The sequence below is a fragment of the Pristiophorus japonicus genome, chromosome 15 (assembly GCF_044704955.1).
Source record: "Pristiophorus japonicus isolate sPriJap1 chromosome 15, sPriJap1.hap1, whole genome shotgun sequence".
Lineage (NCBI taxonomy): Eukaryota > Metazoa > Chordata > Chondrichthyes > Pristiophoridae > Pristiophorus > Pristiophorus japonicus.
This window is the reverse complement of record NC_091991.1, coordinates 115,054,435-115,078,859: the sequence shown is the minus strand read 5'-3', so window position 1 is coordinate 115,078,859 and position 24,425 is coordinate 115,054,435. Positions and strand designations below refer to the sequence as shown.

The 24,425-nt window shown below is 48.9% G+C and overlaps 1 protein-coding gene across 1 annotated transcript; it reads right to left on the bottom strand.

Annotated features, from left to right (window-relative positions):
• Window positions 1–1,570: 1,570 nt before the first annotated feature.
• Window positions 1,571–21,891, bottom strand: LOC139225843 (glucagon-like peptide 1 receptor). Its single transcript, XM_070856696.1, has 13 exons — window positions 21,808–21,891; window positions 17,886–17,985; window positions 16,700–16,807; window positions 14,679–14,803; window positions 14,009–14,115; window positions 12,514–12,670; window positions 11,852–12,011; window positions 9,705–9,765; window positions 5,946–6,015; window positions 5,483–5,571; window positions 4,259–4,397; window positions 3,364–3,405; window positions 1,571–1,912 (listed from the first exon to the last, which is right to left on the bottom strand). The coding sequence occupies exons 1-13, from the start codon at window positions 21,889–21,891 to the stop codon at window positions 1,646–1,648; spliced, it is 1,509 nt and encodes a 502-aa protein (XP_070712797.1). The 3' UTR covers window positions 1,571–1,645.
• Window positions 21,892–24,425: the final 2,534 nt, after the last annotated feature.

Below are 24,425 nucleotides of genomic sequence, written 5' to 3'. Positions count from 1 at the left end.
GTGTACAGTTTTGGTCTCCTTACCTAAGGAAGGATATACTTGCCATTGAGTGCAACAAAGGTTCACCAGACTGATTCCTGGGATGGGGGGATTGTCCTATGAGGACTTGGCCTATATTCTCTAGAGTTTAGAAGAATGCGAGGTGATCTAATTGAAACATACAAAATTCTTACAGGGCTTGACAGGGTAGATGCAGGGAAGATGTTTCCTCAGGCTGAGGAGTCTAGAACCAGGAGTCACAGTCTCAACAAAAAGGGGTCGGCCATTTAGAACTGAGATGAGGAGAAACTTCTTCACTCAGAGGGTGGTGAATCTCTGAAATTCTCTACCCCAGAGGACTGTGGAGACTCAGTCGTTGAGTATATTCAAGACAGAGATCGATAGATTTTTGGATATTAAGGGATCAAGCGATATGGAGATAGAGCAGGAAAGTGGAGTTGAGGTACAAGCTCAGCCATGATCTTATTGAATGGCGGAGTAGACTCGAGGGGCCAAATGGCCTACTCCTGCACTTAATTCTTTTGTTAACTCACTAAGCCACATCCAAAGGTGCACATAAATCTATCCAAGAAGGCAAAATATTGAAAATAAAGATTTCAGTGTTTGACAACACATTAACAAAAACTTGACATGAACATTGGCTAAAAGAACCAAGTGTGTGTTGATAGTATGATTGGACAAGGATGAGGTTGAGTGTGAGGGATGGCTAGTGAGATGGGGATGTGATAATGTAGATAGAGAGAGGGGGAGGGGTGGAGGTGCAAGGTAAGTTGGTGCAAGGATGTGTAGGAGTAGGGTAGGGAAGGCAGAGTGATGGGGATGTGATGAGTGGCACAGCAGGATGAGGTTGAGTGTGGCTTTGCAATAACGTTTCATGATCTACTGAGATCTTTGAAAGGTTTGTGCCACTACAACCTGGTACAATGTGCAACCAGACTGCGGTGGTGTCCTGGCGAAGTCCTTTCCGCCCATTGGAAGGGAAGAGAACCTCCCTGCGTGCTGTGACTCCCTCCATAAGCATATGGAAGGCGCCATGGGAGAGCCTGGGTGCAGCCATGAACCTCTGTGCGTGCTTGTCAGTGTCTGCAGCTCCTCAATGCTGCACAACACTGACAGCACAACTGTCAAAGTGAATGTGGGCATGGTCCCTTTAAGGAAACCAGCTGATCACATGTCATCAAATGGCATCATCAGACCCGCTTCCTTTTAATTGGCTGGGAACCTCACAGGGCGGATTTAACAAGCGCTATCAGGGGAAAGTCGTGGGGGAAACCGGCATAGAGAAAGCAGCAGGATTGGAATCTGAACCGGACCTCACCCACCTCTCTCCTGACCCAGGAGGGAAAATCGAGCCCATGGTGTGTCTGGTGTGGTTCAAAGTGTGACACAAGACTCACATCACAATGGGAGTGCGACACAAACATCAAAGATGAGTCCGAAATACCTTGCATTCTGACTTTTCCACAATTCCCCTCCACTTTATCTCTTTCTTACCCACCCTCACTTAATCATTCTCTCTCTCTATCTCTCTATCTCGGGGAAAGACGGCAGGTTCATTCCTGGTTGTTTGCCTTGAAGCTGTCATTACCATAGATAGCGTGCGGTCCCAGTGCCCCGTCCCCACATGTTGCATTGCTGTGCCATTCTAAACAGCAGCTGCATTGAGCAGGGCCTCTGAGACCTGTGGTGGGAGCTCAGTGATCTCTGAATTTAGTCCCTGATTGGAGCTGAGTGTGTTGAGGAGACCTTCATCAGTATTGGGAGACTCTAGGTCATCTCTGACCCCCATCTCAACATACTGCTCGGTGCTGTCCCCCTTCTCTCTCCGGCCACGGGAGTGTCGACCATGGGACTTTCTGAGATTCTTCTTCATCTTCCACTGTTGCAGCTTCTTCCGCAGTTCATTCTGGACCTGTGTGTGAGGAGAATGTGAGAATCTATGAATCGTTGAGTATATTCAAGGCTGAGATAGATAGATTTTTGGACTCGGGGCAAACACAGGATATGGAGATCGGCGGGAAAGATGAGTTGCAGTCAAAGATCAGCCATGATATTGAATGGCGGAGAAGGCTCCTAATTCTTATAGAAACATAAAAAATAGGTGCAGGAGTAGGCCATTCGGCCCTTCGACCCTGCACCACCATTCAATATAATCATGGCTGATCATGCAACTTCAGTAACCCACTCCTGCTTTCTCTCCATACCCCTTGATCCCTTTAGCTGTAAGGGCCACATCTAACTCCCTTTTGAATATATCTAACAAACGGGCCTCAACAACTTTCTGTGGTAGAGAATTCCACAGGTTCACAATTCTCTGTTCTTAAACAGACTGTGCTTGGGAACAACGGTAGCATTGAATCATCCAGCACATACTCCACTGACAGAAACTCCAGGCGGATCGAGAGCAATCTGGCCACAGATACAAATATATACACTGGAACTCCACACAATTACGCACACATTCTGTGTGTCTCTCTCAATCTTCGTCAGTTTGTGTCTGTGTGTATGTTTCTCTGTCCATGTTTGTGTAAGGCTCTACCTAAGTTCGTACTAGTCAGTTTGTGCCGCTTGTCCTGTTGTCTGTCAGTGTCAGTCTGTCACTGTACCTATGTGTGTCTATCTGTGCCAGTCTGTGTGTTTTTCCTGGTGCCTGTGTTAATCTAAGTCTATTTCTGTCAGTCAGGTGTGGGTCTATGTGTCTTTTTCCCCATTTCTTAAGCTCCCGTGATTGACAGAACACCTCATGGTGTCAGGCGCTGATGTTCTTGAGCCTGTCACTCGAAGGTGCATGGGATCACAGGGGGATGGGAGCACAGGGAGAGGGAGCATTGAGGGAAGGAGCACTGGGAGAGAGAGCACTGGGGGGGCGGGAGCACTGGGGGAGGGATCACAGGGGGGAGGGAGCAGGAGCACTGGGAGAGGGAGCACCTGGAGGAGGGAGCACCGGGGGTGGGGGGGGTTGGGGGGGTGGAGCATTGGGGGATGGGAGCACTGAGGGAGGGGGAGGGAGCACTGGGGGGAGGGGGAGAGAGCACTGGGAGAGGAGCAGGGGAGGGGAACATCCCATTTCTTTGGGAGGGTGCCCAGCCTCCAGTCTAAGCCCCATTCTCTGTGTGGGAGAGTCCCTTGACCCTGCTGAGGCAGCGTGCAGAGAGACGGGCACTGTGTGCTTGCAGCCCTGCTGTGTACCAACATCTGGAGCCAAGCAGAGGCCAGCAATGTACCTTCGGTGGTGACGATTAATGTTGAGCCTGTAGCAGCATTGAGGGAGAGCGGAGGAAGCTGAAGAGAGTGAACACGCACTGAGGAGAGGGACTTCAGACATGAAAAGTAGTTTAAGCAGTGGACCATTTGCCACCTTACCTCTCCATTAATAAAACAATAGAGGACAGCCACCAACAAGCCCTGAAAAATAAAGGTAAGGAGAATGATGGTGAGATTCCAGAAACAAAGACTCTGACAATGGGCTGTCGACCTGACCCCACCTCGGGGCGACCATCGACTCAACAACTCTCATGTGCACCACAAGCTGGTCATGTGATAAGGATTTGGGCAAATGTTGAAGTCTCTCCCGTGCACCAAACTCCCCCCCACCCCCCAATCCCCAGAGCCCACTTACAAGAGGGCCACTGTGATGTGAGCAATGGCCCTGAAATGGCACCACTCCACCAGCACGCACCGGCTCCATTACAAGGAGACCCCAGGCCCAATATCTGTGGAACTTTGGGCCTCGCCATTCGGGCACAGGGAATGGGCGCACCCTAATATCTGGGCTACAGAATAACACAGCACAGAATTAGGCCATTCGGCCCGTCGTGCCTGTGCTGGCTCTTTGGTAGAGATATCCAATTAGTCCCACCCCCCTGCTCTTTTCCCACATCCCTGTACATTATTTCCCTTCCAGTATTTATCCAATTCACTTTTGGACATTACTATTGAATCTGCTTCCACCACCCTTTCAGGCAGCGCTTTCCAGATCCCAACAACTGGCTGCATTTAAAAACAAATTCCTCGTGGTCCCTCTGGTTCCTTTGCCAATGACCTTCAATCTATGTCCTCTGGTTAGCCACCCATCTGCCAGTGGAAACAGTTTCTCTTGTTTTACTCTTATCAAAATCCCTTCATGATTTTGAACACCTCTATTAAATCTCCCCTTAACCACCACTGGTCAAAGGAGAAGAACCCCAGCTTCTCCACATATGTCAGAAAGGACCCAGAACCGGTGTTCCGAACCAGACCGTGTAGTTAATCACGTTACCTGGATGGAGCCAAAGAGGAGCTCGACAGATAGTTTGATGTATCGCAGTATTCCTTTAGCATTCTCATCCGTGATGAAAGCAAATAGAATCTCGTGGACCCCCAACAAAGGGATTAGAATTAGTGTTGATTTTGTTAACCTGAAACATGAACCATACTGAACTGTAAGAGACACTGAGAAAACATGAACCAGCTGGTTTAATGGGTGACATATCTGGGCCAGGTCAGTGTTCAAAGTACAGCCCTATTTTAGACCTGTTGAGAATAATACATGCTGAATTTTGAACAAACATTCAATGTTTACTGTCTCCACCCTGCCAGCAGGTCTCCTTCAACCTCCTGGGGCAGGATTCCCTCCACTTCCTGAGTCTCTCCTCTCCCTCTGGGAGCTCTAAGCATCTAAGGATGCAGCAGCTGATCTGAGGCGTGACTGATGCTGGCATTGGGTGTCCACGTCAGAGGCACCAGTGCCCCTCACTGAGGTGAGCATAAGATGGTACAATTCACAATTAAATTACAGATGCCAAGGCTTTACCAGCGAGCGGCCACTCGGGGCAAATGGGTTTCAGCAGGGGGAATGGCTCTGGTTTGTGTCTGTAGTGACGTAAATGTGCCCATAAAGATTTCCTCTGAGCAGCGGATAAATGGAAATTGTAATCATCTATGTCACGCTGTGACAGTAACGCTGGCGATTCGCGCTTCCTTCCCGGGGTAGCTGTGATCCCCAGTACCAACGACAGGAGGGCCTCTAACTCTAAATGTCCCACAGGCCACGTCCAGTCTGTCACATGAAGCAGCCACAACACCAACCATTTCCTCCAACTCTGTTTAGAATGTGGAACTCAGCACCACAAGGAGTAGTTGAGGCGAATAGTTAATTACCCATTTAAGGGTAAGCTAGATAAGTACACGAGGGAGAAAGGAATATATATGTTGGTAGGTTTAGATGAAGTAGGGTGGGAGGAGGCTTGTGTGCAGCATAGACCAGTTGGGCCGAATGGCCTGTTTCCGTGCTGTACATTCTATGTAATCCTATGTCTGTAAACTCACCCGCCACAGGACAGTCACTAGTGCTCTAAAAGGGACAGAGGAAACATTTTGCTAAGTGACTGAGGATGTCCCTGCACACACTGGCCAGAGCTAGTCTTCCTCTCCCCATTGTTCCAGCAACAAACTCACTGGTTGATTTCCAACCACTTGCACAAATAAACAAGGAAAATCTCACCGATTTCTGAAATCCGTGTCGTGCACCTGGTGGGACCTCATCTTGGAGATGAGCAGAATCATTATCCTGATGAATATCGCAAAATTGATCTGAAACCAGTTGGATAAATGATTTGAGTTAGTGAAGTCCCCTTCACAGCTCCCCTCGGCTCACTGTTGCCGTGTTAATGCAGCACTGCCGACACGTTCGCTCTGAGTTTAGATGTACGGATGTGGGTGAGAACAGGATCGGGCTCAGACGTGTTACCTTCAATATCCTGCCAACATTCACTGGGGGCGAGAAGCTAACTGATCATTGAGTGGTCGCATTTAAACCTGTTTAAACACAAACAGCCAGCGCCCTGCCCCTGTAACCCGGGTATAACACGCAGTGACTGGCTGTAATTTCCCCTCCTCGCCCCTCGCAATCGCCCCTCCTCAGTATGGACGGGGCTAACTTTAACTGGAAGTGCAGCCTCACTCACAGTGATGACAAGTAACAACGGTGATCGGACAATCCACCAGAAAGCCATGTTGGTGTTCTGTCTCCAGCACCTGTTAGAGAATCAAAACGGGAAATTACATTTGAAATAATTTTGACTTCACGGACACATGGCGGCAAAAGCGAGTGGAGGCATGACTCACTGATAACATGTGGTCCTAAAGAAATAACAATCAGGGTTCCTGGGGGAGCAGGTCACGGGGCATCTATGGGAGGGGGCAGGTCACAGGGAGTCTATGGGGGAGCAGGTCACGGGGTGTCTACGGGAGGGGGCAGGTCACAGGGAGTCTATGGGGAAGCAGGTCATGGGGTGTCTATGGGGGGAGGGACAATCCGCGGAGAGCCTCATTATAAACATAACTGTTTTATTATTTGTGGATTCGCTGGTCTGGGGCCCTGTCGATGTCTCACCACTGACCGGTCGGTGCTGGGCCACGGGGCGAGAATCCGCCAGGATCCCCTGCTGCCGACTGATGCTCACTGCAGCATGCGGCAGCACAGTCCCGGACTACAAAACCATCAGCAGGCCGGGACCATCAGAGGGAGTAGCATGCGGCAGCAACATACCACTGCAGGATGGCGAGGGCTGCAAAGCCAGGTCGCTGATTGCAGTGCGGGCAGGCACAGCAGGAGGGGCGAAGGAGCGGCAAGAGTTTGTAGCGGGAAGTGACCGGGGCCCAAGAGAGGCGTGAGGGCCTAGAAGGGGCAAGGACCCAGGGGCAGCATGGACCAGCCCACACTGCGATATATGTGCGCACTAGGTCCGTGCAGTAGAACTGGTCTCCAGTCGTCTTGGGTATTCCTTGCCACTGGACCAAGACCTAGCTCTGTTAAGCCTGTGTGGTAGCTGGTGTGCAACGGCCACCCCACGTTAAAACAAATCCAAGCACAGGTATCTTCCACCCTCCAAGATGTAGTTCGAGATCTGGAATATTAGGTTCTTCATTGAAACACCTGTGAACTCATCCCTTTTTGGCATGGAAGAAAGTCATCCTCGTTTCGAGGGAGGGACTGCCTATGATGATGACTGGCTCCTGCAAAAAGTGCGAGTGTAGAGGCTGGATGAGAACAGGATTGGGGTTGTCTCTGCACTGATCGCAACCAGCAGGGGCATTACTCTTTGACCCAAGTCTCCCGGGGGGGGGGGGGGGAATGGACTAAGGGTTCTCCACTGACCGGTGATCACTGCTGACAAATGTCTGTCTGCTGATATCAGCATTGCTGTGGAACTGAGGCAGATTTAGTGAACTGCTAACTGTGCGTGAACATTTATTCAACAGCGACCATAACATGATCAAGTTGAACATAGTGGTTTGAAAGGGAGAAACGCCGAAACAGCTACTAAGATTCTAGATTTAGGTAAGGCCCAATTCAAGGGGATGAGGCAGAGACTGCCCTCAATAAACTGGGCAAATCTGTTACTGGGTAAAACGACAGAAGATCAGTCGGAGATGTTCAAAAATATTTTAATGTGATATGGAACCAGTTTATACCCCTGAGGGGCAAGAGCTCTACTTGCCAAAAAAAAACCCAGCCATGGACGACTATAGAGGTAAGGGACAGCATAAAACTCAAAGAAAAAGCATACAAAAATGCAAAAAATAGAACAGTTCCTGGCAAATGGGAAACATACAAAGAACAGTAAAGAGTCACAAAACAATAAGAGCTACAAAAAGGGGGTTTGTAAAGAAACTTGCAAGGGATATCAAAATCAATACAAAGAATTTTTACCATTATAGGAAAATGAGGGTAGACAGAAGCAATGTTGGCCCATTAAAAACTGAAAGCGGTGATATTGTCGATAATAAGGAAATGGCGGACATGTTGAATAATTACTTTGCGTCAGTATTCACAGCAGAAGAAGAGGATAGCATGCCGGAAATCCTAAGGAAACTAATATTGAATCGGGGACAGGGACTCAATAACATTAACGTGAGTAAAGTAACAGTAATGAAGAAAATAATGGCACTGAAGAGTAACAAATCCCCAGGGCCAGATGGTTTCCATCCCAGGGTTTTAAAGGAAGTAGGTGAGCACATTGCAGATGACCTAACTACAATCTTCCAAAGTTCTCTCAATTCAGGAACTGTTCCTTTAGATTGGAAAATTGTGCAAGTCACTCCGCTATTTAAGAATGGCGAGAGAGGGAAACCAGGGAATTATAGACCAGTTAGTCTAACATCTGTTGTCGGGAAATTGCTAGAGTCTATAATTGAGGATAGGGTGACTGAACATCTCAAAAATTTTCAGTTGATCAAAGAGAGCTAGCACGGATTTGTGAAAGGTAGGACATGCCTGATAAACCTGATTGATTATTTGAAGTGGTGACTAATGTAGTGGTCAGGGGATGTCTGGATGTTATTTATATGGACTTCCAGAAGACATTTGATAAAATTCCACTTAAGAGACTGTTAACTAAGGTAGAAACCCATGGAATTGAGGGCAAAATGATTGATCTGGTTTGGAAATTAGCTGAGTGGCAGGAGACAGGCAGTGGGGATAATGGCTAGGTGCTCAAATTGGCAGGAAGTGACAAGTGGTGTCCCTCAGTGATCTGTGTAGGGGGCTCAACTATTCACAATATTTATTAACGACTTAGATGATGGCATAGAAAGTCATAGATCCAAGTTTAACAATGACACAAAGATAATTGGCATTGTAGGCATTATAGATGGAAGCATAACATTACAAAGGGATATCAACAGATTAAGTGAATGGGCAAAATTGTGGCAAATGGATTTCAATATAGGTAAATGTGAGGTCATCCATTTTGGACCTAAAAAGGTTCGAACAGGGTACTTTCTAAATGGTGAACGGCTAAAAGCAGTGGAGGTCCAAAGAGACCTGGGGGTCCAGGCACATAGATCATTATGAACAGATACACAAAATAATCAAAAAGGCAAATGGGATGCTGGCCTTTATATCCAGAGGACTAGACTACAAGGAGGTAGAAGTTATGCTACAGCTGTACAAAACCCTGGTTAGGTCATACCTGGAGCACTGTGAGCAGTTCTGGGCACCACACCTTAGGAAGGATATATTGGCCTTGGAGGGAGTGCAGCGTAGGTTTACCAGAATGATACCCAGATTTCAAGGGTTAAGTTACGAGGAGAGATTACATAAATTAGAGTTGTATTCCCAAAGATAGGATAGATAGAGAGAAACTATTTCCGCTGGTTGGGAAGTCTAGGACTAGGGGCATAATCTAAAAGTGAGAGCCAGACCTTTCAGGAGTGAAGTTAAGAAACACTTCTACACACAAAGGGTGGTAGAAGTTTGGAACTCTCTTCCGCAAACAGCAATTGATGTTAGATCAGTTGTTAAATTTAATCAGTGATTGATAGATTTTTGTTAACTAAAGGAATTAAGGGATGTGGGCCAAAGGCAGGTATACAGAATTAGGTCGCAGATCAGCCATGATCTCATTGAATGGCGAAACAGGCTCGGGTGGCTAAATGGCCTCCTCCTCTTCTTGTGTTTCTATGCTCTCTGGCCAAATAGCCGCTAACATTCACTGTCTACGCTCACACTTGATGGGCTACCTGAATGGGGTATTGGTGGGCAGGAGGCTGTGTGGGTAATCAGCAGACAAACACGATGTGAAAAACAGAACTTACAAAAGCAAAGAGAGAGCGGAACATAGGGAGTCTCGAGTGAGGCCCCATTAAACGTGGCGTCCCGAGACAGGGTTAGTCAGGATTGGGCAATCCACATGGAGTGGGGTGAGAGAGTGCAGCCTTACCCAGAATTCTCCTGCAAGTACTTGGCGACGATCCACGGTAACACAAACACCAGGGGGACACCTAGAGATAACAGACAGCAAAACATGTGGGTGGGTCCAGCATCATCTTCGCCATTCCACTTATCTTTCCCGGGGCATGAGATTCATTTCAAAGTACTGACGGAGGCACTGAGCACCGCCATGGGTCTCGTATAGCTCCTCTTCACGTGCCACCTTGGCAACGGCACTACCATGCCCCCTGGTTCCACACCTATTCGCCAATGCGTTGTCTGGGCGGCAACGGGGCTGCTGCAAGTTGCCTCGGTGCCCTGGGTTGCAGAGGGAGAAATCAGCCAGGATCCTGCCAGTGTCCAGTGGTCCTAACAGTGTCCAGTCAGTGGTCCTGCTGATTGCACACTTGTTCCTGCATCTCGGGTGAGGACAGATGTAATGCTTTCAGTGGTTGAACAGCCTGACAACAGCTCATGGTCAAGAGACGCCACGGGTTGGGGGTGGGGGTGGTACGGAGGGTTGCTGGTACCCGTGGGAGGAGTCAGCAGCCTGGGGAGAGGGAGAGCTGATCGGAGTGGGGGGGAATGAAACAGACTCCTGCCGGCTGCAGGAGGCCGAATCTCCCAGACACACGCCAGCCGGCATCAGCAGCCCGATGGGTGATCCAGGACAGGACTCGGCTGTTAACTCAGTGCCATGCTGTAATCAGTGAGGAAAAGGACCCGTGTAAAGTGGCTGGAGCAGGTGAGTCAGTCCCCTGTCCCTGATGGAACTTCGGGACTCACTGTCGATCCAGCCAGTCCCAAAAAACAAACCTGTCTCAATCACCTCTCCTCAAACATCTCTCCAACTCTCCCGTAAGATTTCCCATAAGAACAGAAGAATTAGGAGCAGGAGTAGACCATTTGGCCCCTCGAGCCTGCTCTGCCATTCAATAAGATCATGGCTGATCTTCTACCTCAGTTCCACTTTCCTGCACTATCTTCATATCCCTTGATTCCCTTAATGTCCACAAATCTATCGATCCCTGACTTGAATATATTCAAAGACTGAGCCTCCACTGCCCTCTGGGATAGAGAATTCCAAAGATTCACCACCCCCGACTGAAGAAATTTCCCCTCATCTCAGTCCTAAATGGCCGATTCCTTATTCTGAGAATGTGACCCCTGGTTCTAGATTCTCCAGCCAGGGGAAACATCCTCCCTACATCTACCCTGTCAAGCCCTGTAAGAATGTTGTAAGTTTCAATGTGATCCCCTCTCATTCATCAAAACTCTAGAGAATATAGGCCAAATCTACTCAATCTCTCCCCATCCCAGGATTCAGTCTGGTGAACCTTCGTTGCACTCCCTCTATGGCAAATATATCCTTCCTTGGATAAGGAGACCAAAACTGTATATAATTGCAATAAGACGACTTTACTCTTATACTCAAATCCTCTTGTAATAAAGGCCAACATATCATTTGCTTTCCTAATTGCTTGCTGTACCTGCATGTTAACTTTCAGTGATTCATGTACAAGGACACCCAGGTCCCGCCAAACCCCAACATTTCCCAATCTCTCACCATTTAAAAAATACTCTGCTTTTCTATTTTTCCTACCAAAGTGGATAACTTCACATTTCTCCACATTATATTCCATTTGCCATGTTCTTGCCCACTTAGCCTGTCTATATCCCCAAGATGTCTCTTTGCATCTTCCTCACAACTTACATTCCCACCTAGCTTTGTATCATCAGCAAACTTGGATATATTACATTTGGTCCCCTGATCCAAGTCATTGATATAGATTGTGAATAGCTGGGGCCCAAGCATGGGCGCTCACCGATCGGGGGGTCCTACACAGGCCCCTCACCGATCGGGGGGTCCCATACAGGCCCCTCACCGATCGGAGGTCCTGCACAGTTGAGACTCACAGACAGTTTACCCCAGCCAATCAGCAGGTAGGCTTATCCCAGCCAATCAGCAGCAGGCTTATCCCAGCCAATCAGCAGGTAGGTGTACCCCAGCCAATCAGCAAGTAGGCTTACCCCAGCTAATCAGCAGGTAGGCTTACTCCAACCAATTAGCAGCAGGCTTATCCCAATCAATCAGCAGCAAGCTTACCCCAACCAATCAGCAGCAGGCTTACCCCAGCCAATCAGCAGCAGGCTTACCCCAGCCAATCAGCAGATAGGCCCGGAAACTCTTCTGCTCCGAGAAGACAGACACCACAAGCAGGACATAGAGGAAAAGGCCCTCGACCAGCAGCCAGTGGTAGGTGCAGGCCACACTGTAATGGAGGAAGACCTGAGCAGCTCGGCACGCCACCGTGGCCTGGAATAAAAAGTTACAGCTCAGCACACGCCATGAACACACATCCCACAAAAACCCAACTGGTAACACTAATAACTTGCAATTATATTGTGTTTTTCACAGTAAAATGTCCCAAGCTGTTACCAGACAAAGTTTGACACTGAGTCACATCAGGACATATTACGACAGGTGACCAAAAGTACCAGATCAGGCTGTGAACACACCCCCACTGCTTCAGGACGTCCTGAGGACGTTGATGATGGTACTGTATAAATGTCCAGCCTCCTTCTGCCAGGGCTGTAATCAAACGCAAGATCAGCACCTCACTGACAGAAGCATCGCCACAATCAAGGTTTTTACCAAAGGCTCTCTCCGGGCACTGACGGAGAACTTGCCGAGGATCAGTTCTCAGTTACAGTTATCCTAGAGCTGCACCTTCTTCCCTCACAGCTCTCTGTTTCCCCACCCAGTGAGGCTGCATTATTGCTGGAAACGTGCCCTGGCTGAGAACCCTCTGCCTCACCGTGTTTGGGCCTGCAACAGGCGCCTCCACAGTCACATTGCTGTTTCCTGGAGTCACGCTGTCCGTAAGCGCATCTTTGATCAGCACCGCAAGGGCTCGGAGGATGAAGGAGACGAAGAGGTTCAGATGGATGTAGTTTCTTGTGCAATAGAGTTTCCTGAGAAACAAGAAAGATGATGACTTCGTTGTACCAGCCGGTCTCACTTTGTAGTTTAATTCAAGCATGAATAACCCCCACCCACCACTCTTGGTTGAGAAACAATAAATAAACAATTAAATCAAGTGCCCCTCCAATCTGGGGGACACTCCAAACATTTTTCCAGGCCCGTTTTTGTTTTTCTTTTGTATTTTTTGTTGGTTTTTTTTGTTTTTTTTGGGCACTAAAACCATAATTTACAAGTGCCCCCTATAAAAGGGGAGGGGGACACTAAAACCGGCAATAAAACAAATTACATTTTAAAACATATAAAATCTAATTAAAATTTGGTTGCCGGGGTGATGATGCACTCCAGTCCCTCCGGTGCCCACCTCTCACGGAAGGCCGCGAGCGTACCGGTGGATACCGCGTGCTCCATCTCCAAGGACATCCTGGCTCGGATGTATGCGTGGAAGAGAGGCAGGCAGTCGGGCTGAACGACCCCCTCGACCGCCCGCTGCCTGGACCGGCTGATGGCACCCTTAGCCATGCCCAGGCGCAGTCCTACGAGGAGGCCCTCGAACCTACCCGCTCCCCTCCGCACAGGGTGCCCAAAGATCAGGAGTGTGGGACTGAAGTGCAACCAGAATTTCAGGAGCAGCCCCTTTAAATAGTGGAACAGGGGCTGCAACCTCGTACATTCAATAAGAACACGGACTCCTCCAGACCGCAGAAATTGCAAACGGCCTGGGTCCCCCACCCACCAACCTGAGGTGCTGGGTCACAGCTGCACAGGGTGTTTGGGCTCGGGGGTCGGAGTGAGCAGCTGTTTAGGGTCAAGGTTAGGCATTATCTGCACCCTGCGGAATGCTGCTGCATGATAAAGGTTTGAAGCCTCCTGATGGTTTCCCTGGGTTAATATTCCGAAGGTCATAATCTGTTGAAAAGAGCATTAGGAACTTGCAATGGGAAGCCAAGTGAGTGATGTTGGAGGTCAGTACTTGCAACCTGTGGCAGACAGCGCTGACTGTCTCCCAGACCGAGCACTGGGCGAGGGGAGGTTTGGCAGTCCGGTTACAGACTCTTATCATCAGCAGTGCAAGGGGCAGAAGCCAGAGTCATGTTGGGCATTCAAATCCCATCCAGAGCTGAGCGAAGGAGTTCAGGCCCAGAGATTCCCCACAGGAAGGGAGGCATACTGTCAACAAGACAATGTCCAGCTCCTCCCAAATCATCATCCTGCGGAGCACATCCAGCCACACTGGGCTGTGGTCCAATGTGTGGGGGCAAGACCGAGAGCCACAAGGGGCAAAGGTCAATAACAGGCTGTAAAACACTCAGAGCTAAATGGGAAAGTACCTGAATGAGACGAGAGTCAGACTTGCCCCGAGCAGAGAGACGAGAGACAGAGAGTAACCCGCTGTGTAGACCAGGCGCAAGGTGCTGAGAATCTGCTGCTTCACCACCTGCAGACAGACAGACAGACAGGCAGCAGACAGAGAGACAGACAGAGACAGGGAGACAGACAGCAGACAGACAGACAGGCAGCAGACAGAGAGACAGCAGACATAGACAGACAGGCAGCAGACAGAGACAGACAGACAGGCAGACAGACACAGACAGACAGCAGACAGAGACAGAGACAGACAGACAGAGACAGACAGACAGGCAGACACAGGCAAAACAGGCAGACAGATATCAGTGGGGAACCAACAGTCCTATGACACCCTCATACCCACCTCAGCTCCACCATCTCGTACCCCCCGGTACCCCAACCATACCCCCCTGTACCTGACCCACCTCACCCCCATACCCCACCCACCTCACCCTCATGCCCCACCCACCTCAAACCATTGTACCCCCCTGTACACCACCCCTACCGTACCACCACAACCACCCGAGCCCACCACAGCCTTCACACACCATACCCCACCCACACCCCACTTCCACTGCACCCCACTCAATCCCACTCCTACTCCCCCACACCCCCGTGCCCTGATTGGCCCCACACACTGAGCTGCTTGCCTACCTGCTGCTGCAGAAACGCATCATCTTCATCACACTCGGAATGGTCAACCCACGGCTCACTTGTGTCATTGTCTATCAGCCAGGCACCATTCTCAGTGCAGTATCTGAATGCAAAGCCTTTACCAACTAGGACAAAGCAGATTCAGTTTACCCAGCCATTTACACAGTGGCAAGGCCGCACTATCGAGGGGTCAGTCAGTCACACAGTGAAGGGGCCGCACTATCGAGGGGTCAGTCACACAGTGAGGGGGCCGCACTATTGAGGGGTCAGTCAGTCACACAATGAAGGGGCCGCACTATCGAGGGGTCAGTCACACAGTGAGGGGGCCACACTATCGAGGGGTCAGTCAGTCACACAGTGACAGGGCCGCACTATCGAGGGGTCAGTCAGTCACACAGTGAGGGGGCCACACTATCGAGGGGTCAGTCAATCACACAGTGAGGGGGCCGCACTATCGAGGAGTCAGTCAGTCACACAGTGAGGGGGCCGCACTATCGAGGGGTCAGTCAGTAAACAAAGGGGCATTGTTGTGTACAAACTAAATCATTTCTTGCCATTGTGATAAATGGTTCCTTTGTGACACCTGAGAGGCCACACAGCCAAGGGCTTTGCAAAACAGATTTGGGAATTGCAAGCTCGCATATCAAAGCGGAGGTATTTCAGTCAAGGTGGTGACTTTGATTGCTGGCTAAGTGGGCCATAGTCTCACTATGACAGACTTAAGGAGCTGTTTGCCTTTCTCTCTCTCAGACACGACAAGTTAGCTGAGTTGTACATATGGAGTAAGAGTAATATGATCCCTGGGTCACGCTATCATTTACCTAAGTATTGAGTAGGAAAAGATGCACTCCAGATTATAGGGGATATGCTATCTGCTTGCAAGAGTGACTGGTAACACTGAACCCAAGAGAATATCTTGTGTAAAAGACAAAGGTTAGACCCAGATTACCCGTGTGAACCCTGAAATATGTATTCAGTGTGACAAGTGTTGTTGTGATTGTGAAGCCCGAGAATATCCCATAATCTGCAGCACCAAGTGAGACAGCTGCAAATTGATAGCAGGCTGGCCTTAAATCCTGTTGGTTCCCCACTGGTTCTGTATCCTAAACGTGAAGTATGGGCTCTGCATCCAAGAGATTCCTAGCATACTCTGTCATGTTGATTCTGGGCTCTCCCACTTTTCTAAACTTTCCCGTCAAAATCGGACTTCTATAGATTCCTAGCTCACTTTATAGTCTGTGAATCCCTGGCTAACTCTAGATTCCCAGCTGGATTGAGAGCTTATAGATTCTTGGCTGGATTTTTATCCTATAGATCTCTGTCTGGATTCCATCCTATAGATTTCTATTTGTTGTGTCCTTAGATGCTCGAACAATGACTCCACGAGGCAGTGTGTTATACTTGAACTGTAGTGACCGTAATCCTTTATTAGTTAACTCCAGAGTGGGGATCACACCTGGTGGCTTGCCTTTTATACTAGGCCAGGCACACCTGTACAGGTAACCTACGAATCTCCCACTGCTGTGCCCTCTGGTGGCACACCTTGAGATAGTACCAACAGTAGCCATGTAGAATACATGACACTATCCTGTGGATTCCTGGCAACCTGTTCCCTACATATTCCCATCTGTATTTCTATCCTATAGATTCCTAGCTGGACATATATATCCTTTATAGCCAATTTCTCTATCAATCAGATTTTCTTTCTTCCATCGCTGGTAACACAATAGATTTTTGCTGGTGTTCATTTTTTAATTGTTTGAGTCTTGTTGTACCAGAAACTGTATGTAAGGGGTTAACTCTGAAAGGCTGCACACGTATTCCTTTGAACAGAAAGCCATCAGTGTGAACCAGACTGTCTGCTCGATTTTACTCAAGGTGCCAGTTTGTTTTGGCCCACACATTAGTGTTGTGTAGTGCTAATTAGTTAGTGTTCCCGGAGGCAGTTATTTACAATCCCAAACATCTTAGGACATCTTCAAAGTGGTCCCTGTCATACCTTGGCATCATTCAATAATTACCTCTGTCTGTCCACGGAATGTACCAGGGGCACGAAACATTCACTCTGGTTCCAGGTACACCATCGGGCCAGCAGATGTGCATATCGAAGGAGCGATGGCAGAAAGCACCTTAGGATATGAACACAATGAAGGGAAAATCAACAGGAAACAGGAAAATAATAGGTCTGAACTGGTGAGATCTGAGTCTAATCAGTTAGTTGTAGATCCAAGAGCAATTTTAAGGAGCTTCTTAAAAGGAGGAAAGAGAGGTAGAGAGGTGGAGAGATTTAGGGAGGGAGTTCCAGAGCTTGGAATCTAGGCAGCAGAAGGCACGGCCACCATTGGTTGAGCAATTATAATCAGGGATGCTCAAGGGGGCAGAAGTTGTGGAGTGCAGACATCTCGGGGGGTTGGGGGGGCAGGAGGAGATTACAGAGATAGGGAGGGGCGAGACCATGGAGGGATTTGAAAACAAGGATCAGAATTTGAAAATCAAGACGTTACTTAACCAGGAGCCAATGTAGGTCAGCAAGCACAGGGGTGATGAGTGAGCAGGACTTGGTGCGAGTTAGGACATGGACTACCGAGTTTTGGATGACCTCTAGTTTACGTAGGGTAGAATGTGGGAGGCCAGCCAGGTGTGCGTTGGAATAGTCAATAGTATATAATATACAGAAGTGTTATACCCAGTAACAGTGTTTCTATATATTATAGAGGAGTGAGTAAAACACAATGGAGTCGATTTTTATCTTCACTGGTTGGGTTGTATTCTGACAAGGCTGATTGCACGCCCTTGATACAATTTCCACCCCATCATTCTGCCACACTTATACCTCTGTGAGGTTCATTCCTGAAGGACTTGCTAAATATTACTAGCACTTTCTGTTTTTAGTTTTGGTTAATAGACGATGGAAGAAAGATGCAGCAAGCAGCCCATCTTCCTGTCTCGACTAGCCTTTAATGTGGGATTGGAGGGTACTGCCCAGACCATCCCTCAGTCCCTCCCAGACTCGCCTTTACTATGGGATTGGAGGGTACTGCCCAGCTCATTCCTTGGTCCCAGGGAAAGGTGCAAGTCTGTGAGCAACGGCCAGCGAGGAGGAATCTCAAAAGGGGAACTGAAAACTAGAAGTAAACGGGAACCCTCACTGAGCTGGGTGTGTGTAGTTGTGCTGACAGCACGATGTTGGTGTTGAAGCAATGGTACCTGTTAGCGGCTCCTGCTGAGACAGCATATTCTCAAAACACTCATTGCGGTACTGCCACCATCTCTGAACCGTGTCTTCAAACAGAGAGTATGAGGCACCCTGGAAAAGCAAGAGCAGCACCGTGAAAGGGGAATTGTATCGGGGGGGAAGTATCAGCACTGAGACATCCCATAGCACTGCAGCGTTACGGTGGGACACAGGCAGTGTGTGACAGTGCAGGGGCACAGACTGAGCAAAACCCGGCTTTGAAACTTCAAATGGAAATGACAAACACCTAGGAGCCCTTCACTTTGACTGGGAGCGCACAGACTAGCACACTGACATCGTTTAGAGCTGTTAAAATCAGCTGAGGAACTGAATGTCTTACCAATGTGAACAGATGTGCTCTGGGTGTCACTCAGGCTGCTGCTGAATTTTGCTCTAATCAGAAACATGCATTCCTGAGATCAAGTGGTTGTCGGACCTATACTCATTGGAGTTCCAATGAGAGGTGATCTTATTGAAATGTACAAAATTCTGAGGGTAGATGCAGAGAGGATGTTTCCCCTTGTGGTGGAATCTAGAACTAGGGGCCATAGTTTCAGAATAAGGGGTTGTCCATTTAAAACGGAGATGAGGAGGGATTTCTTCTCTCAGAGGGTTGTGAATCTTTGGAATTCTTTGCCCCAGAGAGCTGTGGAAGCTGGGTCATTGAATATATTTAAGGCGGAGATAGACAGATTTTTGAATGATAGGGGAGTCAAGGGTTATAGGGAGCGGGCGGGGAAGTGGAGTTGAGGCCAAGATCAGACCAGCCATGATCTTATTGAATGGCGGAGCAGGCTCGAGGGGTCAAATGGCCGACTCCTGCTCCTATTTCTTATGCTCTTATGTGCATGCTCACAAGAGCTGGAAGGCGAGATGGTAAACTCTTTGTCCAGGTGCTGTGGAAGTTTCCCTGGAGTAATTCTAGGCTAAAACCATTGCTTCATATTCCCTTACTGCTGGACTTTGGTCCCACTTAACCTGTCTCTCCTGTAGAACCTGCATCCTATGTTTAACATCCGTCCTTCAGGATTGTTGAGTTTTTATTTAATTCTGGGAAGGTCACCTGTAGCCTGAAATACACGTGTGCTCCTGTGCACATTCTTCAGTTGCTATGAACACTGATCTGTGCCACTTCTGGGCCCTCCTCATTTAGTTATAGATTACCCAAATACAGTAACATTCACACAAGGTCACAGGATCATTGATGACTTCCAGAGCTTACTGAAAAGAACATGAAATAGGAGCAGGAGTAGGCCATTTGGCTCCTTGAGCCTGCTCCGCCATTTAATATGATCATGGCTGATCTGATCATGGACACAGCTCCACTTCCCTGCCCGCTCCCCATAACCCTTTATTCCCTTAACACTCAAAAATCTGTCTATCTCCGTCTTAAATATATTCAATGATCCAGCCTCCACAGCTCTCTGGGGCAGAGAATTCCACAGATTTACAACCCTCTGAGAGAAGAAATTACTCCTCATCTCAGTTTTAAATGGGCAGCCCCTTATTCTGAGACTATGTCCCCTAGTTTTAGTTCCCCTATGAGTGGAAATATCCTCTCTGCATCTACCTTGTCGAGCCCTTGAAAGCAACTGAATAAGAACTGTCCAGAATAACTCACTAAACACAGGATCCACGCCAGACATCTCACTGTGAAGGGACTTTGGTCTGAGCTGCAGCTCACTCGTGCCCTGACTCCATCTCTCTTGGACAGCAGCCCTGGGGCCGCAAAGGTCCATGACCCTGTCACATGGGCACTTGGCCTTCTGGCCAACAGACAGGGCCTGCCCATACCTCACAAGCACATTCAGTTCTTGCTGCTTGTAGTGAGATCAATACCCCGACCATGGCTCACCTGTAAACCCCAGGGGCACAGACTCCGGTCCAAACCAGTAACCCAGAGGCTCCACCCTCCACCCAAATCTTTGTGGCCCTCACCGTGTCGGAGACTTCACTCACTCCCCTTCTGTCCCTTCCCCAGGAATGCTGGGAGTGACTAGGGACCAACACAGCCAACACCCACGCAACAAACTCCAGGCTGAAAGCAGGCAGAGAGAGGGAGAGAGAGAGAGAGAGAGAGATAGGAACAGAGAGAGAGAGAGGCAGAGAGAGAGAGACAGAGGTAGAGAGAGCGAGAGAGAGGCAGAGGTCGAGAGAGGCAGAGGCCGAGGGAGAGACAGAGGCAGAGAAAGCGAGAGAGAGGCAGAGAGAGAGCTAGGAGCAGAGAGAGAGAGACACAGAGAGAGAGAGAGAGGCAGAGACCGAGCCCAGAGAGATGCGAAGGGGGAGAGTCGACGGGAACAGTTAGACACAAGTCTGGCGGGAAGCTTTGCCCGGAAGGAGTGTATTTTGGAAATGAAAGTGGAAACAGAGGAAGTGGGTGCAGAGGGAGGTGCAGACTGAGAGTGCGGACTGTGAGGTGTGGACTGAGAGGGTATGAGATAGAAAGAAAAGGTGGGAAAATCAGGCAGAGAGGAAATGAGAGTGGAAAATGGTTCAGGAGAGATGGAGGGTAAGGTTAGATAGATTCTGCTGGCCTTTCTCCTCTTGTTCACTCCCGGGTATCTGGTATTATATATATACCCCCCCCCCCCCCGAACCCCTCGATCAGATTCCAACCTGTAACTCACTCCCGGGGGTCTGTTATTCTATATATAAACCACCCGAACCCCTCCGTTCAGTTCCAACCTGTGACACTCATATATTTACAGAGAACATTGCAGCATATTGCTTGTTTTTACAGGGGGGGCGGGGCAGAGATCAAATGAAAGTTGTTGATGTAATCCCTTGTTTGAACAGCTCAAGGTCCCTGGTCCAGTGTAACCCTGTAACGTGTGACCCACACCTGGAACACTGTGTCCCTGCCCAAGCTCGCTGTCTCTTGGCTTCCCGAACAGTTCAATGTTTGCTGATCGCGCGGAATTGTGTGCAATCATTTCACATCAAGTATAACTCCCGGCTCACTTCCCCTCCCAAAGCTGTGCCAGCAGTCGGTACCGTTACACGGGGATCTCCCGGCGCCTCCAGTCACTGACTGGGAACGGCTGAAACTGATGGAGATAGGGACAGGAGTGGCAGCGTGTATCAGGAGGAAGCCCTTCAGACCATCCACTCCGCTCTTGTACAAAGCCTCTGGCGGCTCACACTGAGCCCGGGACTCGGGACCTTCCTGCTCCATATCATGACCCTGGAATCCGTCTGCTCCCCCCAGCCTGGCCTGGCCCCGACCGGCCCTGAAATGACCCGACTTCCATCCCCGCTGACTTTGGAAGTGAAAATCGGGCGGTTTCCAGCAGGAGCGGCCGATCCGCACCGTCAGTTTTACGCCCGGGTGGTAAGTTGGAAAATCTGCGCTGACCTTTGAAAGACTTGAGCCCAGTGCAAAGCCCGGAGACCCGCGGACTTACCGTGGACACAGGCGGACCAAGTCGCCCCTGTTCTTCCAATGTCAGCTTGAAGCAGTTTATTGGAATCGGCGCTAAAATAGGCGGTAGGGGAATGTCAGGCGAGTGCGCCCCGGCTAACATCACCAGTGGCGAGCCCCAGGGCACCAGACCGTGGTTTTATTGAAAAGTGAAACAGATTCAACAATTCACATTTCAAGCCACACACCGGATTCTCTGTTAATGACAGATTCCGGTGCGTTGGAGATTTTAGTGAAATTGTGGAATTCTCCACAAGTCAGGGTGTGAGAGACACCTCACCCTGTTCACTACAAAACTTGACTATAACATAAAACAGAACCTGCGGACTATGATCAACCTCTCTGTATCGTTTGATTCAGACAAGAAGCATGAAAGGTTCATTATTTTTCTCGCAAATCTCTCAGATATTTGATGCTGGCGCCAGGTTTCCCATCACTTTGTTGTTTGGTGGATATTGGAACATCCTCACCTGTCCAGGAGCCGTGATCAGGGAGAGGAGAGCGATCGCTGGCAGCAGGCTGAGACATGACAAGTATCGATCCGTCCATCCCATGGTATTCTACCCCCAACTCCCTGCTGCATCCGCTCGCTTCAACCCAGGCGCTGGGACAGTCACAATACATAAGGCATGCCCGGGACCTGGGTCGGCGGAGCTGGGTGTCTGTATCCTGATCACACCTTTCCTCGCTCTGTGCCAGCCCTCAGATCACACCCACTCATTAACACAGCTCACAACTCACTCACACAGCTCCTGATCACCCGATGAGGAGGCCTGTCACATACACAAGGTGATTTGCAACAATCAATAAACAGGCACACGTCCAAGTTTAATTTGTTTAATGTGTCGGTTTTAGTCTCCCTTTAATAAGGGGGTACTTGTATTAATGTTTCAACTTAAAGTAGTTGTAAGTTATCACCCAAAATAAAACAGAGAATGCTGGAAATCTCAGCGGGTCAGGCAGCATCTATGGAGAGAAACAGAGTTAACGTTTCAGGTCGGTGACCCTTTGTCAGAACTGGAAAAGTTCGAGATCTAACAGATTCTTCAGGAAGTGCAGGGACAGTGAAGGAAAGAACAAAAGAGAAGGTCTGTGATAGGGTAGAAGGCAGGAGAGATTAGAGAGACAAAAGGGCAGAATTGAGATGGTAATGGCACAAGTTAGGAAACTAAAGATGAGTCTAGAGAGGGTGTGAATGGCAGAATCATCACCAGCTGCCATGGGAAAGAGAGAGAAAATAAAAATAAAAAAAAGGATTGTAAAAAAGAAGTGAGGAAAGGGAACAAATATGGGCAGAGATTATGGTCTGAAATTGTCCAACTCAACTAGTCCAGAAGGTCAGCGTGGTACAAAGCTCCCCTGGGTGGGCTCAGGTTAAGGCAGGGCCCAGCACTTCCACATGATCCTACATGGCCTTTCCAAAGGAGGAGGGATGATGTAGCAAAAACAAAGATTTTTGTCTGTGTTGAATTTTTAACTTGTATTTTGCAATAACCCGCTGGCACACACACTTTCACAAGATGCAGATAAACTTGAAGCAATTGTGCCGGGTAAAAAGCTTTGCTTTGTTGTGTATCACGTGGCCGAATCTGTCACATAAGCCAAACCATTGTGTGGATACGTCGGCCAAGCCCTGTGTGGCCAGTTCACTTACCCCGTCTCGCCCCGCTTAGCTTGTACTGCTCAGCCTCCCATTGAGCTCCTAACGTGACACTGTTGTGCCTGAAACCCTGCTTCAACACAGGTGGGAGGAGCCCGTGACTCCACAGCATGCCATCAGCTGAAGATAACTGCACTGGATTGACAAAATCTGGTCGTTGACCAGCCCTAGCCTGCTCTTCACCAAGCAGTCTGGCCATAACCCCTTCAGTATCTATCAGTCCCAGTCAAACCCTTGCGTGCACCGCCACTTTTTTCAACCCCCGGACAAGCAAACGATGAGTTCTTTTTCAGCTTCCTGCTGGCACCATTTCTCCTTCTCACTGGCCTAAAATTTGCCTTGTTCTCTTTCTTGACAAACATGGCAAAAGACATGGTCTCACTGTTGGTGTTGGTTTACCTTCTATTACTGAATGCCTGCCTCCAACCAAGCCTCAGACCACCTACCACCAGGGGCGCTATTCAGCACCGAGCCTGCGGCCAACATCTCGCTGTAGGCAACTAGGTCCATACAACAGTGCCTGGTCTCCAGTTGTCTTGGATCCCCTTGCCACTGGACCAAGACCTGGCTCAGCTAAGCCCGTGTGGTAGCCGGTGTGCAATGACCACCACACGTTAAATAACTCATGCACAGGCATCTTCCACTCCTCCACTATCTGTCCCACCTATGACAGAGATTGTGGTTCTCGTATTGGACTGTTCAGCCACCTAAGAACTCATGTTAAGAGTGGAAGCAAGTCTTCCTCAATCCCGAGGAATTGTCTATGATGACCTTCTATTAGTGGAGCTGAGTCCATGATCAGATCAGCCATGATCTTATTGAATGGCACAGCAGGCTCAAGGGGCTAAATGGCCGACTCCTGCTCCTATTTCTTATGTTCTATTATGCGGTTATGCTGATAGATTTAGATGGGGAAAGATGGAAGGAGGCTTGAGTTGAGCATAAAGGCTGGTTGGGCCGAATGGCCTGTTTCTGTGCCGTGTATCCTATGTATTAATAGATCTAAATCTTGAAATAGTGCCATACAATCCAGACTTGGGTCAGACCCTACTACGGGCAGTACTGGAGTCTGTGAGCTTCTCCCTCTCCCGTCAAACCTGCTAGTCAGTAGAGTTCTGCCACCTCTTCATTCTCTCAGAGACTTCCTTCGGCTCTTGTTACTCTCTGCATTGTTAGTTAAACATAATCCTCTCCTTTACAGTTTTATTTACAGCACTGAATCAATGAAAATGTTCAATCTCAAAGTGCTGGCCCATATTAGCCGAGGCAGAGAACAAATCTGAAAAGCTCAGACTTTTCTGTACAGGATGTTGGTCAGATGGTCACAGTGCTTGCAGTGCTGGTCCCTGATCATCAGTGGGGGATTATTGCTCGAGAGAGTGCAAAGCCAAATGAGGAGGATCCTGGGTATCAGGAATTATGGTCACA

Excerpts from the sequence above, each read along its gene's own strand:
- LOC139225843 (XM_070856696.1), bottom strand. The coding sequence starts at position 21,891 with ATGGGATGGACGGATCGATACTTGTCATGTCTCAGCCTGCTGCCAGCG. Across the intron at positions 6,016-9,704 it reads TACTTGCAGGAGAATTCTGG|GTGCTGGAGACAGAACACCA; the intron begins GTAAGGCTGCAC and ends ATTCTCTAACAG. Across the intron at positions 5,572-5,945 it reads CGTTGTTACTTGTCATCACT|ATCAATTTTGCGATATTCAT; the intron begins GTGAGTGAGGCT and ends AACTGGTTTCAG.